The 19,276-nt window shown below is 31.1% G+C and overlaps 1 protein-coding gene across 2 annotated transcripts; it reads right to left on the bottom strand.

Annotated features, from left to right (window-relative positions):
* Nucleotides 1–12,844: 12,844 nt before the first annotated feature.
* LOC145086131 (TMV resistance protein N-like) lies at nt 12,845–18,934 on the bottom strand. Of its 2 annotated transcripts, XM_079023865.1 has the most exons (6): nt 18,288–18,932; nt 16,235–17,330; nt 15,871–16,134; nt 14,764–15,738; nt 13,832–14,497; nt 12,845–13,265 (listed from the first exon to the last, which is right to left on the bottom strand). In XM_079023865.1, the coding sequence occupies exons 1-6, from the start codon at nt 18,797–18,799 to the stop codon at nt 13,227–13,229; spliced, it is 3,552 nt and encodes a 1,183-aa protein (XP_078879991.1). In that variant the 5' UTR covers nt 18,800–18,932; the 3' UTR covers nt 12,845–13,226. The 2 variants fall into 2 exon arrangements, with proteins under 2 accessions (XP_078879991.1, XP_078879990.1); XM_079023864.1 differs by lacking the exon at nt 12,845–13,265 and having other exon boundaries at nt 13,286–14,497; nt 18,288–18,934.
* Nucleotides 18,935–19,276: the final 342 nt, after the last annotated feature.

Below are 19,276 nucleotides of genomic sequence, written 5' to 3'. Positions count from 1 at the left end.
TAGAATATGTATAACTATATTAAATTGTATAAGACTATTAGTTTGTAAGAATATGTATGATTTTGTATTCACGTTCGAATGTATATGAAGAATATATGTTGAATTATTAAATCAGGTTAATTATCAAAAATATATGCATTGGAAATATATTCCACAATAATAAAATCGAATATATCTTTACTAATTAATGTTTGACATTCTGACAGAATAAAATCAGATTTAAATTTGGATTATTTTAAAATATCCAGATTTTAAAAAATAAAGGAATTCATTATCCCTAAAAATCCGAAAATTTCCTTTTATAATATAGGTTGATTGACTAAAATGCCCTTATGCTGGAATTTGTGTGATTATATGGTACATGTTACCCTATTGTGATATCATAGACCATCAGATCATGATCTTTGATTCTATTCCATCCGGTGGTCCAGATTTGTGCATTCTGGCACACAATAGTTAGTAAAAACAAAATAACCTAACCATATATATATATATATATATATATATATATATATATATATATATATATATATATATATATATATATACACACACACACACACACACACACAGAGAGAGAGTTAGGTTCAAATGTTTTCAATAAGTATTGTGTGCATAAATGCATCAATCACAATTCAGCAAATTATTAATTAATTTATTTAATCCATGAGGGTAATTATGTAATCTTTCATTTTAATTCCTTATTTATTCTAATTCTTATTCCTTTATATTAGGCAATGATTTATGATTGATTTAGTTATCTTTAATTTAATTTTCTCTATATAATCGATTCTAACGTCCCATCCACAAACACAGATCACAATTGTCGATTCCATAACCTGCTGATCAATTTGTTTTACACATTCGATGGATGTTCATACTGGAAATCGGAACCAGGTATTGCTACATATTTACCAGCATATGTCTACGATAATCCTGATATTGTTTCAAACGTCCCGCACACACCCTTTTACTGTTTTTACATATACATATGTATTAAATCTGAAAATCTTCCAAGAAAACGATGATCAAAATCCTGGGAAGGATTTGGGTAATGTCAATGATCCCAAGAATCCGGTGAATGAAGTTGTGAAGAAAATAAGAAGATGTAAAACATGCTTTGGAGTTGGTCATGATAGCAGGAATTGTCCTTTTGGATTAAAGAAATTATAGAACTACAAGAACTTCATCAAATTGGTCGTTTTTAGATATTAGTTAGTTTGATTCAGCAAAATAAAAGTATGTTTTTGATGAATTATATGGTATTATCAAGTTTCAGTTCAGTGTAATAAACTCATCGTTTAATGAATTATATGTGTCTTTCTTTAATTATTACGGTTAAAACTAATAAGATGTTCGTGTTTTCTGCTATATTTATGTTTCATATGATCATACAATTTATCATTCCAACAGAATAGCAGACCAGAACATTACAGTTCTCATTCAAACATTATGTCAAAAAACAATGTTCATTATACTTCATTTTATTTGTTTGATGTTTCATAAAATCAACACACATAATTTGCAAAACTTTGAATTGTAAACATTTTTGTTAGTTATATATATTTATTATTCTTACAGAATGATTTTCAAGGGGTGCATTGATTCGAGTTAACAAAAATTGATACGTTTTATAAGTAATATTTGTTAGAGTATTCTGGTAGAATTATTTCATTCCCATAACATCCAGAGTTTTGGAATCCATATTTATATAACATTCTAATAGAATTATGTCGTCAATAAAATATTATGTATCTTTTTTTTAAAAAAAAATACATAATAATATTGATAAGTAGTTAATATAATGTACTGTTTGAATTTTTTATATTTGGAATGTGAATATAGTACCATATGAATATTTTTTCCTTTATCATGTTTTTAAAAAAAAATCAAATCGGAATCATTTATTTTTATCAATGATCCCTAATGTCAAGGCTTTTAATTTGCATAGAATCCGTTTTCATCCCTATCTAGTTTGTATGACATTTTTAAATATTTTAATTTTTCAACTTACAAAGCATATACAAACACTCTCGGAATTTCTTAGCAATGGGCGATCAAGAACTAGATGTCAATAATCATATTTATGAGGAACATTATTTGGCTAGTGATGATGAGAATGGAATTGAAGATTTCGATTTTCCTGATAATCATACACTATATAATGACGAATTTCAAACAGGAGAAAGTAGTAATCCTAATTTAGGTGAGTTTTTTAATATTTTGTTTAATATTTCATTATATTTCAGATTCTATATTGTAACAAACATGTTTAATGTTAAATGTTAATATTTTCATTGATGAACATACAGAGGACGCAAATAATGATGAAGACGAAAATCACTTCGTTGATGAAGATATAGAGGTTAATATTGATTATAGTGAAGGTACTAAACTCAATTCAGGATACTAAAGTTTTTACAGAAAAAATATAATTCTTTGAGAATAGTATTTATATAATTTTTTTAGAATGATTATGTATTTGCTATTTTAAACAGGACAACCACATGTTACTCATGAAGATACAGAGTTTAATATTGATTTCAGTGAAGCTACTAAATTCAATTCATTATATTTTAATTTTTACCGAAAAAATAAAATTGTGTCAGAATACTATTTATATAATTCTTTCAGATTAATTTTGTATTTGCTATGTTTAAGCAGGACAACCACATGTTATTCATGATTATGCTTCTCCTGGTGCTTGTATTGGACTCCGATTGTTTTAGACGACATCAAACCAAAAGTTTCATCAAAATTTAATTCATATGGTGAAGCAGAAACAATGTATAGAAAATATGCATTAGAATCTGGTTTTGATGTCAGGCTTGGAAGAGTCCAAAAAACAAAAAATGGGATTATTACAAATAGACATCTTGTGTGCAATCGGGAAGGTAATCTGAATACTAGTAAACTAGATACTCTAGATATTCAGCATAAAAAGACTCAAAGAAGGAAAGATTTATTTAGGAGGAATTGTAAAGAGAAAGTTGTTTTAGAAATAATTCTCGGTACTCTTAGATATGTCGTGAGTGATTTTGTAGAGCAACATAATCATGAGTTGTTTAGCAAGGGCAATATGCACTTATCTCGTTCAAAAATAAAACTTGATTATTCCCAAGAAATTTTCATTCATAATTTGTCAAAACAAAACATTGGTCCTGTAAAAAGCACATAGACTGTATAATGCTCTTCAGGTTGGTCCTTCGGTTTGAGGTGGATTGGTTACTGATTTCAAGAATGCTAGGAGGAATCTTAATTGTTACATAGGTGGGAGGGACGCGAAATTCCTTGTTGACAAGATGAATGACAGGAAGAAAAATGTCTCATCATTTACTTTTGAGTATAAAGTGTTGAACAAGAGATTGAATTCTCTATTCTGGGCTGACGAAACAGCAAAGTATAATTACAATTCATTCGGAGACGTTTTATCACTCGATGCCACATTCAGCATGAATAAGTATTTCTAACCTTTAATACTTTTCAATAAGAATTTCATTATTTTCAGTTATGTAAACTAATATTTTATTTTTTAAATAGGTATGATATGGTTTTTGTTCCGTTTACTGGCATCGATAATCACAAAAAATGTGTAACATTTGGTGCTGGTCTTTTAAGTAAAGAAGATGGAGTTTCTTATGAATGGTTGCTTAGAGCTTTTTTGAAAGCTTTTAGAAAACAACTTCAATTGGTTTTATCTGATCAAGATCCAGCTTTGAAAAAAGCTATAGATAAGGTTTTCCCATTGGCACATCATAGGTTATGTATGTGGCATATAACGAAGAAGTTGCCAAATAAGGTATGCATAAAACGAATATTATTCTTATTTTTTTGTTATGATTCTGCAATTATTTTCTCATATTCTACCAGAATGTTATGCTTTAACAGAATCAATTGCATTAAGTCTTAATTTTTGTTATCATTCTTCAATGATTTTTTAAAATTCTACCTTTATTACCTCGTATTCTACCAGAATCAATTGATTTTAACAAAATCAATAACTTTATCTCTTACTTTTTGTTATGATTCTAAAATTATCTGATATTCTGACAGAATCAATTGATTTTAACAGAATCAATTACTTTAACTCTTACTTTTTGATTTTAAAATTCTACCTTCATTATCTCATATTCTAATCAATTGATTTTAACATAATCAATTAGTTTAACTCTTACTTTTTGTTATGGTTCTACAATTATTTTTTTCATATTCTATCTTCATGTTATCATATTCTAACAGGATCAATTTATACAGATTTTATCAATTGAAGATGCAACCACCAATCAAAAATTTCGAAAGCGTTTTCACTCTATAATTTGGAATTCTAAGCTGGAACCACATGAATTCGAGAATGTGTGGCGTCAGATTTGGAGGAGTTTAAAATTACTGATAACACTTGGATAAATACAATGTATGGTTTGCGAAAATCTTGGATCCCTGCATTTTTCAAGCACATTCCAATGTTTGGTCTTATGCGAACTACATCGTTGTCTGAAAGTCAGAATTGGTCATTTCAAACCACCACATTAACCGGTTCTTATCTTGTCATGTTTATGATGACATTTGAAACAGTTATGGAACGACAACGACATAACCAAATTCTCAATGATTTCAATACTGCCACCACTTTTCCTAAATTCATTACCCGTACTCCGTATGAACCACATGCTTCAAATGTATATACACGAAAGATTTTTTATCAGGTTCAGAAAGAGATATCAAGAGCTGAAGATAATTGTTTCCAAAAGAATATGATATCTTCCAAAGGTGTTGACACAATTATTGTTCTGGAGAAAACAAAGAACATAACTATTAGGCAAACAAATGATGTCGATGTTGATGACAAAGATGAGGAATACAACGATTGTCTTATAAGGGATACTGAATACACGGTATATTTTTTTCACATTAATTGTCATTTTATCATTTGCATTTAAACACTAAAAATTTACAACTTAAACATTTTCACTAATCATCTTATATTTTCCAGGTCACACACTCACCCAAAGATGGTTCGTTCAAATGTACTTGTATGCATTTTGAACATATAGGTATCTTATGCAGACACATATTCTGTGCGTTTAAGTTTTATGGCATCGAACAAATTCCTGAAAAGTACATTTTGAAACGTTGGCGTAGGGATGTTATTCCAACAGAATTACTGAAAAGACGCTTCAATAATTCTTTTGACGATTCTAATTCCAACATGACTGCTATTGATATTTTTTCAACTGTTGACCGTTGTGTGTCTTTTTTGAGCCATGATGCAGCTAAGTTAAAGTTATACCTCGACGAGCAGAATAAGTTGAAAAAAAATTCGTAGACGACTGTCCAAATCATGATCTACCGACCAGAGCAGATGATTTCAAGAGGCTTTTAGGCGTGATTGGTCCTAATGTATAATCTGATGTTAATGACATTCAAAATCCTACAGATATTCATAACAAAGGCTGCGGTAGTCATGGGAAAAGATTAAAATCTACAAAAGAGATAATTGAGAAGGAAAGCTCGAAACCTAAGAGAAAATGTGCTACATGTGAACAGATGGTTCATCATGACAAAAGAAATTGTCCTCTAAAGAACGCCTAGAAATAAGTTCCTTGTTTTTTTATTGGTTTTATCAGAATGACATTTCATTTAATTTTGTCGATTCACATTCATTGTTATCTTTTATGTCGTTCAATAAAGTATTCACGTTGATTGCTAGTGACGATGACATTTTCAATCAACATAGCAATATTTATCTTTTCTTATTACTTAAAAATAATCATAAAACGTAATACGAAAATTCATTCCATCGATTGTATAAATTCATTATTTTCAAAAATGTTAATACAAAAAATCCAACGATTGTATAAATTACAGCAATATATACAACTTCTTTCAATCATTTTAAGATTGATTTTAATCCTAACAAAAATGTTTTAGTGTTTAGTGTAGTATACAAACGATATCTGCAATTTGTATACAAGAATTCATTATATTATATTCTATTTCAAAATGACTATATATTACGTAAACATATTCATTCCAATAGAATTTTATATATAAACATGCACTTTTCATATACATCCAATTTACATACTAGTATTCTTTATAACATTTTTTTATCTTTTACGAATTATACATTTACACACACATATTTAATTTCAAAAAGGGTACATCATACCAAAAATATACGTTTCTCATCTACATCCAATTAATAGATAACAAAAAACTATAACATATTCTGATATGATACTAACAATATAAAACTACTATATATGCATCAAAAAACTATAAAAACAGCCCAATCACAAAACATATGAAGTGGATGAAATTGAATTTATATTTTCTAAAGGTAATCATTCTAAAAAAAAGTTAATTTTGTATTTTTATGTGTTATACATGTACACACACATACTTACTTTTAAACAGGGTACAATATACTGAAAAAAGATCCAATCGTCATCTACATCCAATTAATATAAAATTAAAGACCTATAACGTATTCTACCTGAATCATAACAAATACTACATTCCATCATCATCATATAAATTGTAAAAAATAGTCTAGTCACAAAATATTATTAACCACAACCTTGAATTATATTAACAACATTATTACAAAAAAAAACATACATCAACACATGCATTATTAACAACAACTTTGAAGTATATTTTAAAAAACTTCATAACCTCTGATAGACAAACACAACCTTTATATGAAAATTAATATTCCATTATATGAAAATTACATTACTAACAACAACCTTTGATTTTCACAAAGAACAAGATCATCATCCCAAAATTTAAACAAGGCATCAACACACCCTTTATATGAAAATTAATATTCCATTATAAGATATAAGCTTAAATACTGATAACATTACTTCATAACTTCTGATAGACAAACTACTTTTTCAAACATCTAACATAATGCAGAGTCATGTTTGAACATCCAAAAACAAAGTTCATCTCATGACATATCAATGTTTATCTTACAACTTATTAAATACCACTCCAACTTCATACCTACGACCCTTTGTTTTTCTTTTTTTCTTCCTGTTTTCAGCTGACTCTCTTAGAAGCATATCTTGTTCCAAAACATCAAGCTTACGAAACACTTCAAAATCTTTAACTATCATAGTCTTGAACTTATTGAACTCAACTGTCAACAATCTTGCCATGTATTTCGTCCTTAACTTAATTGTAGCACTCACATCAGCAGGCATTTTACTTGTAAGACCACACTCCCAACGCCCTTCATTTTCCCCCATGTAACTTTCCATATGCCTCATGAGGTATATTCCACATTCTGTTCCAGCTTTTTCGACTAGCCAAGATATGTTCATCACCCATCCCGCTTTAAAAGTTAACGTTTTTGCCATTGGATGATGTTGTGATGTCAAGTAGTTGCAAAACAGTTTTTGCTGTCATTAAATACAACAAATACATCAAACATACTCTTATAATATTCTTTAGAATGGAAAAATATTGAACATAAATTTATTGATTATCTTACCACCAGGTTTGGTATCATGCCATACTTTCTTTCCAAAGTTCCTGTTCTCTTCACATGATCTACTATGTAGTACAAACTTGATCTCAGATCAAAGACGAGTAAGTAATACTTTCCATCATCAACTATTGGGAAGAAAACCTTCTACACATTAAAAGAAGAAGTTAAGTTAATATTAATTGATGCCACAAATATTACATTTATTAAATAAACTTACAAGTGCAACATCTCTAAAACGTGGCTTCACATCAAATTTCTTAGTGTAGATTCGCAATAAAGAAGCAAAAAGCCTACATTTCATATCTTCCGACTTTAGCTCATTTAATATATCTTCAGTCTGAAAAAAAACCCTAGTTGTATCGAAGAAAAACCTCGAAAGCGATGATTCATCCTTGTAGTTCTCCATTTTATTTAAAAACGTAGCCCAACAATTAATTATTTTAGAATGCAAAAACATTCCATGATTGAATTGATATACAAAACTCTGGTGCATCAAATGACCTGTTCCAATGTCCCAAATCTCATCCCTATGACAAAAGTTATGTACAAAATCAATCTGAATACATTCATTTTAAAATTATAGAAATATAATAGGTGACACATATATAAACATATATATAAATACGGACCCATCATCTCTTTTAGATGCAAAAACTGAATTGCATATCCCTGTTTCATCCTTAGTCTGTTTTTCCCCAACCTTAACAATTCTTTCAATATAGGGCGAATGAAATATTTTTTCTTTTTAGGAATATGTTTTTCCCTTTTGTCATTATCATCATATCCTACAGCATTATCAACAGCTTCTCCTATATTTCTTCCTACCAGATTATCCCCACTGATTACTGACATTCTCTTTTTCCTTTTATACACTTGTAACTCAGTTTCATCCAACAACTTAATCATTTCATCATTCACCCCTGGAACTCGATGAAACCGAGTCATTGTTAAAGAAGTCGTATCAACAGGTGTAGTATAATTGACTTCTTTTTCTGTATTAACTTCAGTAAGTATCAATCCTCCAATGGGTGAACTATTACCTTCAACGCCATCACCTATATCATTCATATTTACCTCGTTAAAGCAGTCAGGCTCATGCACTTTTTTGTTACCTGCCCCCTCAAACACTTCCTTGAAAAGTTCACTCATTTTCTCCATCCACTCATTCAGCACCACACTATGAGGCAATTTTTCCAAACCATCCTTCAATGCAACCTCCATAGTACTTTTCTCTGTTAGAATTACCCCATAACTATGCTCTATAACAGCAGCGTATGCCTACAATACATATAATTAATGAACAATAACATTACAAGAATATGTACTATATATTCTATAAAAATATATAATTAAATATTAGTTTCAAAATATGTAATTTATATTCTACCATAATATTACCTCCTCATCTCCAAAATCCCTCTTAAAGCTTAGCATTTGTTGTTCTTCACCTCCTGTTTCATCGCCCATATCGACATCATCATGCTCATCCCGAAACTGCCTCCCGAACCCTCCCAAACTGATTTCCAATCGTTGAATCTCTAATAATTTAGCACCATTTATATTCCCAATAAAAGGAAGTCTTTTGTCTATCTTGATAGAATACTTCATGTTATACACGTACACCAACTGAAAAAAAAAACATTAACTTAATCAATACATCAATAATAAATCGATACCAAATATACGTTTTCATATAAAACTATTTCAAACTTACAATCAGAAGTGTAATAGGACCACTGTAGTAGCTTGATTTGTCATCCCTTTTCCATAGTTTTTTTCTAGATCCCAAACAATCAAGCATATATTTACACCAATTTAACTTTGAAAAGTCTTCTACCAACACCAACTTCCTTACCACTTTGATTTGATTTGTTCCCATCAACATTGACTCTATGAAGTTGTTAACAAAAAGGGTAAAAAAATTCAGCCTAAACATCAAACTATCCTTTGTTGTAGCCTGAATCCTTCTTAAATACTCCTCACCATTGAACTTATCACAACTATATTGTCCCCTCCATTCTTCTAGAATTTGATTTCCCTTATCACACAATGGTAACTCATTGATGTCTTCTCCACCAAATGGCAACCCCATCATATCATGCACTGTTTGTTCTGTTATCTTAATAACAGAGTTTTGTAGGACAAGTCGTTTACTATTGGCATCATACGCATCTAACAAATAGTAGCTTAGTTGTCCCGGATAAATTGTAATATTCACTTGCAGAATTGATCCAAAACCCATTCTCAAGATTGCTTGTTTCTGTTCCGGCGACATTCCCATAACAGCTACAGTGATGTTATCACATTTCATTCTAGTTGGAAGGTATCTTAAACCAGGTGGGTATTCCTTATTTGTTTTTCTAACATTATCTTCTTGTTCCTCTTTGACAGATTCAGCAATTCCTTTATTTTTTAAATGTTTTACAACTGGAACTCTATCAAATTGCCTTTTCGACCTTATCTCTCTTTCCAAAAGTAGTGCATTTAAGGGTTTAGGACTTGTCTTTCGTTCAACTGATTTATCAAGTTTTTTCTTTGACCTTCTTTCTCGGTTCACATGTTCTTCTTCCTGAATTTGTTCTGATACAACACACAATAGATAGTATAATGTTTAGTATTAGATATTTGGTACTAATGTTTTATAATATAAGATATTCCTTATATTATAACAGATTAAAAATTTATTTCTAAAACAAAACCATCATACATGCAAAATTCCTATTCAAACAGAATAAAAAATAAACATCACACAAATATATTATAATATAATAAATTCTAACAGAATATAAAAATACAATACAAAAACATCATAAATTTTATTTTGAAACATAACCCACTCCATATTCAAATACTTATTTTCATACATATTATAGTAGTCAACTAATTTATTCTACAAGAATCAAATACTTTTAATTTAGAATTATACTAGAATCATATAATCAATATGCACACTCATATGCAACATTACATTCTTTTAGAATATTACACATGTAAGATTTTTCAATATATAAGATTTTGATTGTTTCGGTTTTATTCATTAATCATCTACAAACTTTGATTCAATTATAATTTAAGATTTTATGCTATGCTAATTAACTACTAACACATAGAAATTTTCATTACAGATTTAACTAATAAAACAAGTAAACTTATTCTAGCAGAATATCAAACATTCTATTAGAATATGAAACATGTAAACTTATTCCACATACAAGAGCTATGCTTTTTATAGTTTAAGTCATTAATCATCTACAAACTACAATTCCATTAGCATTAAATACAAGAATCAAATACTTTTAATTTAGAATTATACCAGAATCATATAATCAATATTCACACTCATATGCATCATTACATTCTTTTAGAATATTACACATGTAAGCTTTTTCAATATATAAGATTTTGATTGTTTCAGTTTAATTCATTAATCATCTACAAACTTTGATTCAATTACAATTTAACATTTTTATGCTATGCTAATTAACTACTAACACAAAGAAATTTTCATTACAGATTTAACTAATAAAACAAGTAAACTTATTCTAGCAAAATATCAACCATGTTCAGGTTCATATACACAGAACATTCTATTAGAATATGAAACATGTAAACTTATTCCACATACAAGAACTATGATTTTTACAGTTTAAGTCATTAATCCTCTACAAACTGCGATTCCATTAGAATTAAATACAAGAATCAAATACTTTTAATTTAGAATTATACCAGAATCATATAATCAATATTCACACTCATATGCAAAATTACATTCTTTTAGAATATTATACATATAAGCTTTTTCAATATATAAGATTTTGATTGTTTCATTTTAATTCATTAAAAATCTGTATAAAATGCTAATTAACTACTTAAATATAGAAATTTAGCTTACAATGTTATCTAGTAAAACAAGTAGACTTATTCTAGCAGAATATCAACCATGTTCACGTTTATATACACAGAACATTCTATTAGAATATGAAACCTGGAAACTTATTCCACATACAAGAACTATGATTTTTTGAGTTTAAGTCATTAATCATCTACAAACTGTTATTCCATTAAAATTTAAAATTTGTATAAACTGCTAATTGACTACTTGAATATAGAAATTTAGTTTACAATTTTAACTAGTAAACAAGTAGACTTATTCTAGTAGAATAACAAATACATCAAACATACACAGAGCATTCTATTAGAATATGAAACATGTAAACTTATTCCACATACAAGAACTATGATTTTTTCAGTTTAAGTCATTAATCATCTACAAACTGTGATTCCATTAGAATTTAAAACCTGTATAAAATGCTAATTAACTACTTAATTAAAGAAATTTAGTTTACAATTTTAACGAGTAAAACAAGTAGACTTATTCTAGCATAATAACAACCATGGTCAGGTTCATACAAACAGAACATTCTGGCAGAATAACATACACAATAATTTCATTGTACCATAATATTCAAAATTCAACGCATGCTTTACTTAACAGTAATGATTCTTAAGAAAATACCAAAAAATGACACATTTTTCTTCCAGACCACAAATCATACATGCATAAATGATTTCAAATACACTTACTAACTCTACTACATTTTTCGAACTAAATAAACATTAAATACCACAAAAAAATTGTTACCTTCAGGTTCAGCAACGAAATCATCATTGTCATCTTCAAGATTCAACGCCGTTTCTACTGTGTTCTTGAACTTTGACTTGAATGAAGTGGATCGTGTACTCCTCATTGTTGCAGAATACCGTAAATATAAGCCCCCAAATGTCGATTCTGTCTTCTAGGGTTAAATGTCAATATTTATAAGAAAACCCGTCAAAGGATCTTATGATTTTGAAGATTGATTTCAATAAATCAGAATGTTTTTCAACCTCCTAAGGATTTCGGCTCTTGATTATGTGAGTATGCGAGATATTTGGGATTATCGGTTGATCACTTCCATAGTTATCCACCGTTTCCTAATTAAATGACGGGGCAATATACCATTCTACCCTTGATTGACCGGTTAATTGATTAAAGCTCATTTATTTGATTTTTTTCTATTTAATTTAAAAAGAAAATCACTTTCTTTAATTACCACAAATGATTGGCCTAGATTCATTTACATAGGCACACAATACTTAACAAAAACAATATAACCTAGCCATATATATATATATATATATATATATATATATATATACTTCCCTTATAAAAAAAACAAAGGAAACTCCATAATTTCTTTCAAGCAAAGCACATATACAATATATATATATATATATATATATATATATATATATATATATATATATATATATATATATATATATATATATATACTTCCCTCATAAAAAAAAAACAAAGGAAACTCCATAATTTCTTTCAAGCAAAGCACATATACAATATTCATTATTACATAGCTTCTTTCAAACAAAGCACATATCATCTTCAATACACAGATTCTCTTAACATAAAAAAGAAACAAATTGGGATTCCCAGAACAAGCGTCTTTACTTTTATATATAAAACAAGCAATGCATATAGTATAAATTCTTAAGTATACTTTTGGGGTTTTCTTACAGCCTCCTCGACCTATGTAAGACAGTCTTGTAGTGTACTCGTTGGATTTTGGACTGAATAACTTAAATATACCGATAGTTATCTTCAAGTTTGCTTTCAGCCTCAAGGAATCACAGTTGTTACTTTTGTCGACTGTAATTGTTATTTGTATCATTTTCTTCGAATAGTGGACAGCAAAAAATCCTTGGCCTGGAAATCAACAGATGGCATGTAAGTTGATGATGAGGAATAAACATTTTTGCAACAACAATTTTACATGAAACACATTAAATATTTGATCAAGAAAAATCAATACAATCATCGGAGGGTGACCTCGTAAACGAGGAACCGTGTAACTTTTTGGTTTTCTCTAAAGTTGTGTTTCCTAATGCTTAAAGAGTTGTTGTAGATGCTGTAAGCTTATTAATTTCATCATTTCATTGTTTAACTTGTATTCACAAGGTTTATCAGCTTTTAATCTTCACCATTCAAATTTAATCCAATAGCCCAAATTTCGTCTCTTTGGTTTATGACTTTGGTCTTAAAATCTTTGGGACCCACTGTTATATGTTATATATGTATTGTATAATAGTAGAGATACTGTAAATTCAAAAGCACTAATCTACCCTCTTTTTTTCTTTTTTTTCACATTAGCATTCCTAATTTCCAAATCAGTAATAGGCTTCTCATGATTCAGAATATCATTTAACACGACTAGGAAGTTACAGTATATCGAAAGACAGGCAAAACATCCAACAGTGAAAAAAAGAGGTGACCTTGGAATAAAAGGACCAGATACCACCATCCAAGGAAGATGGTAAGAAAGAAAATATGTGCTCCGTGTTGCACCTTGCTGAGGTTCTACTTCTTAAAGGCATCAAGCTCTTCGTATCAAACTTTTCTCTATAAACACGAGTGTTGCCATAGATAATTTCATCATATGAAACATCCTCATTAGTAACATGCACATCGTTCCCATAATCAGAGATACAAGTTGTAATCTGTTGGAGGTCTTCTTTGTAGATAACATGTGCCCCACATCTCACTGATTCCATGCCATATCCTAATGTTACAGTCATGTCAAGATTACCTTGAATATGAGCCCAGTCTTCAGGTTGAATATCATGGTACATCTGCTGAAAGAAATCTAACGGGATATAGCTAATCCACAGATTTGTATTCTCGGCTGTTTCAGTTGCATTAACCTCCGGCTTAGGAATGGCAGCTCCATCCTTTGTAATTCTGAAGATGATGCGCGGACAATTATATTCAAACCACTGGAGAGTAAACACGCCACATACCACAAAACCCATGATCTCGGAATGCCATTTCTGAGGTAACTTCAGTCCTATTCTGCACCCATCCATTTGTTTTTCGAACCAGCTTGGAATCATACTTCCAGGGATAGTAATTCTTAATCGATGATTTACAGCAGCACATTTCTGTAAATAACCAAAACAATCATGCTTTGTTAAACAATATAAAAGTTGCTTCCAAAGATATGATGAGCAGAAAGCCCAGGTTTGCAATTTTTGTCGTATCTAAAAATTAGGAACAAGATTGGACATGGACTAGCTCTTGAGTCTTGATCTCTAATCATCACTGAAAAAAAGCCACAGAAAGCTTTTCTATTCCGGTCACCGTCCAGTCCTGACCCTTGAGCAGTGTAAATAAATTAAATGATATTAGAAAGATAGAGATGAACCACCTTAATGAAGGATAGTTGCAGCATGTTATCAAGGTATCTTTGATTCTCTTCATCCTCTAAGAGTCTCTGGTTATGACCCAGCCATATCTTAAACAACCAGTCGCTCTCTTTTGATAGATCTCCAATCTTTTCCAGTGAGCTACAATTATTTGCCTTCAATACTTGTATGCTTGGTGGGAGCCCACACAGTCTTTGAAGTCGAGGGCACTGATTCACCTCTAGGCGTATAAGACGAGAAAGATGGCAGATGCTTGAAGGTAACTCAACTAACTGAGAGTTGCCACTTAAATATAATTCTTCCAAGGAGGACAGTTTATCAAGATTTTGGGGGAATCTTTCCCCTTCAATTTCTCTCCAACTGAGATCTAAGCTTTTCAAGGAAGACAAACTTGTCAAACTATCAATGCCAGCACACTTATGTGGCCATCCAATGGTAAACGTAAATCCTAGCCACAGCTCTTCTAACATTTTCATGCTTCCAAGCTCCTTTGGAAGATTTCTCAGTTTCTTGCAGTTGTGAAGGTAAAGGCATTTAAGATACTGTAACTCACATATAGAGTTTGGTATGTTCTCAAGATTCGAACAGTATTCAAGATTCAAGAAGCTTAGGCTAGACAAATATCTGATTGATGATGGCAGTTCCTTTATTGTAGAACAAAAAGAAAGATGTAATTGTGATAGTTTAACCATGCATGGGGAGACTTCTGGGAATCTTTCAAGACTTCCACATCCATAGAGAATTAGAATCTCCAAGGATTCCATCTCAAGCCTGGATGGTAGACACTTGAGCTGACTGCAACCATGCATGTCCAAGTAAACAAGCCCTCTATGAGATCCAAGAGATTCATGAACCTCCACTAATCTCCTACAACCTGACAAAATTAACCTCTCGATATTTGGAGACTCAGAGACATCTGGAAATGATGTGAGCTTGTCCATGCCTTCGAGGTTGATAAATTTCAAGTTCGGTAGAATCTGACAAAGTAAAACAGAAATTGATTAGAGTAATTAATATCGAGATCTTTTTGTATTCAATACAAATAGAGGCTTTGCTTATCAATGTAGACAACTACGGACAAAAAGAAACAGACTTCATCGGCTAAATACCTTTCGTCCCTTCCATAATTGTTTCATGCCTCCACCGGCTATTTCAAGCCCAACGAGCTTACACGTATCTGTTAAAGGCAGAGTCAAGAATGGGTACTTGGTCCAACAAAGCCATTGCAACTCATCAGGGAGAAATCTAGGTTGGGTAGAAGTAAATTCTCCATCAATATCAAGTAGCCGAAGATTTTGCATGCTTGCTAAAACATAGCCATCAACATGGCGTGCATTGTCCGTAATCATCATGGCTTCTATTGCTTTTAGCTTCTGCTACAAAAAAGTAGAGAGTAAGTAAATCATACCCATTCGAAAACCATACATGAAAAGCATAAAAAAAAGAACTTTATAAAGATAGTGATTATGTTACCTTCTTTTCCTTGATGATTTTACGAATATGTTCAAGTTTCCATACCCTGCTATCTTGGAAACTCTCATAAACTATTTGCCAACCCATTTCCTGTATGAGATCATGCATATGTAGCCTTTTATTTGAAACAGTTATAAGAGATTTTTCAATAAGAACACTAATCCCTATCACCGGGTCAAAACCAAAGCTATCGAGTACTCTAGTTACATATTCTTCATATTGGTCCTTGTAGAAACATGCAATGTCTAGGAATATTTGTTTCTCAGAAGCATCTAGTCCATCAAAACTCAACTTCAGTGTCTCATGAATCTTATCAATTGATCCTTTGCGTAGTCTATTTAAAGCACTTTCCCACACACTTAGTTGCCTTCCATGGAAGAATGAGCCTAAAACTTTTAGGGCTAGAGGAAGGCTGCTAGCATAGCGTATTGCACGATCTGAGATCTCCTCATACCCTTCAGGAGGGCTACTTTTCCGAAAAGCATGCCAACAGAAAAGCTCAGCAGCGTCACTCTTACTTAAAAAATCAGGCCTGTAGATGACATTTGCATCTGATAGAAGATGCTCGTCTCTAGTGGTTATAATGATTCTACTTCCAGGGCCAAACCACTCATGTGTTCTGGCTAGGAACTCTAACTGCTTATCATTATCCACGTCATCAAGAACTAGAAGAACCTTTTTATGGCAAAATCGTTCACGTATCATGTTGGCTCCATACTCAGGATCCACAGTTGGATAACCAACACTCACTTTACCTAAAGGAGCCATTTGCTGTAAAATTTCTCTTAGAATCTTTTGTTGTAAGGCACATACATCTTTTTTACTATAACTATTTTCTCTAACATCGTTAACAAAGCTATAACCCTCAAAATTATGATTAATTCTTCGGAATAAAGCTTGAGCAACAGTTGTCTTACCAATTCCTCCCATTCCCAATATCCCCACCATGTGGACCTTTTCTGTCGCATCCATATCCAATAATGGATATAATTCATCTATCCGAGACTCGATACCACATAGATGTTTCTCCAAATCACGAGGTTGTATGCTGTCTGATATCTTTGCAACAATGTCCTTGAGAATGGCAGATTCGCCCCTACATATTTGCCCATTTTAAGCAAGTTAACCGACTAGTTTGGGGATGTCAAATAGTAAATGGATACAATTATAATTTATAAGGTTATCAAGGTAAATAGCCGAAAATCCATAATACGAGAAAGATAGAACTGTAAATAGATGAAACCGCAATTCAATTGGTTGATCTATGGGGGTGTTTGGGAATGCTTTTCAAAACAGCTTATTAGCTTATTAGCTTTTTAAAAAGCTAATAAGTAAAAAAAAAGTGTTTGGCAAAATCAAATGCACTTTTCAGAATAGCGATTCCATTCACTTCAAAATAACAATTTTCAAAAAGCATGTAAAACTTGGTTTTTTGAAAGTGTTTTTAGCTTTTTAACCAAAATAACTTCAAAAAAACACTTTTTACTTATCGGCTTTTTAGGAGATGTTTGGGATTACTTTTTAAGGTTAAATGTTCTTTTTGTAAAATGATTTTTTGACTAGTGACTTTTTCCAAAAGAAAATTTTAAAAATGTGTTTGTATTTGCTTTTAGGGTAAAAGCAAACTTTTCGGTTAAAAAGTCCGAAAAGTTACAAAAAGATAGAATTTGTGACTTTTAAAAAACCAACTTTTTATTCCGCACAAAAAGTTATTTTAAAATATCTTTTTCCTTAGCCAAACATTTTCTGGTCATTTTTTAACTTTTAAGAAAAGGTAAAAGTCAAAAGTTATTTTAAAAACAATCCCAAACATCCCTTTAACCATAAAAGGTAATCCAAACACTTTAAAAAATTTTTTTTACCTCACTGTAAGCCAATAAGCACTTTTATTTATCTAAAAGCACCCCCATAAATTTAGCACATAATAAGTGAGATAACATATGGTTATGCACAAAATCTTAATCATTGGTAACAAAATAACCTGGTAGAATGATAGAAATTACGTTCATAAATGCCTGTAAATAAATGAAGCAACAGATCTAGGAAAACTAACCCATTCCCTGTTTCCTTGATATGCCAGCCAGACAAACCGGCAGCTGCAGCTAAAGCTTTCCTCCAGTTTTTCAGTTTCTCCATCTCTCCCTTAAACTTGTCCTCGTGTTCCTGAAAGGCGGTATCGAAGTCATTTTTCTGTCCACGTACATCGGATGGATCTACATGATAGAACACCGGCAACACCATCTGTCCCATCTGAACTTGGCATTCCATGATTTTGACAAGCTCATCCAAACACCATGAAGAGTCCGCATAGTTTTTAGAGAAAACAACCACAGCAAACCTCGATTCTTCAATGGCTTTCAGCAGCTCCCGGGAGATCGGTTTCCCTTTATCGAGCGCCTTATCATCTTTAAACACAGATATTCCTCTTTGACTTAGAGCAGTATAAAGATGATCTACAAAATTATTGCGCGTGTCTTCGCCTCTAAAGCTTAGGAACACTTCATGTGTCCATCTTCCAGTTGGTACAGAAGATGACGAAGACGGAGACGACTTGAAAGGCTCCATCGAAGGATTCAAGAAATTCGAATAATATATATTTTAATTTTTAATGGGCTTCCTCAACTCTGTTGCACTTGTTCACTCCCCTTATCTTCCCTTCAAGTGAGGAGCTGCCGCGTAATCCCCAAACCTTGAAGTCTATCCGTTTTAACATGTGGCTTCCTTATTGTGTTGACTCACTCCACACATCTCCTTTTTTGTTAGTTTGACTAGTGTTCAAAAATGGTTTTAGATGGAAATTGACGCTTTGATACGAAAAATATTGGACTGAGATAACGGTTCAAGACTTTAACTTTTTTTTTTTAAATTTAAAATATATAAAATAACGGATTTACTTTTGGTATTTTTGTTTTTCATATTTTTTATTAATTTTGTATTTTCTGATTAAAATGAAACAAAAAATAAAATAAATATGCAACTCCATCCCATCTATATGCCTTTTGTAACACACACAAGCACAATAACTTTCTTTTCATTTTGTCA

Source organism: Lactuca serriola, chromosome 2, assembly GCF_051521515.1.
Source record: "Lactuca serriola cultivar US96UC23 chromosome 2, Lser_US96UC23_V15, whole genome shotgun sequence".
NCBI classification, from domain to species: Eukaryota; Viridiplantae; Streptophyta; class Magnoliopsida; order Asterales; family Asteraceae; genus Lactuca; species Lactuca serriola.
The sequence above is the reverse complement of the archived record's forward strand: the minus strand, read 5'-3'. Positions and strand labels throughout refer to the sequence as shown.

What these genes read in the sequence shown, in the direction of transcription:
- LOC145086131 (XM_079023864.1), bottom strand. Translation starts at nt 18,799, where the DNA reads ATGGAGCCTTTCAAGTCGTCTCCGTCTTCGTCATCTTCTGTACCAACT. An exon ending in AATTATGGAAGGGACGAAAG is followed by an intron (nt 15,739 to 15,870) that starts GTATTTAGCCGA and finishes TTACTTTGTCAG; the next exon opens with ATTCTACCGAACTTGAAATT. An exon ending in TGCAACTATCCTTCATTAAG is followed by an intron (nt 14,498 to 14,763) that starts GTGGTTCATCTC and finishes GGTTATTTACAG; the next exon opens with AAATGTGCTGCTGTAAATCA.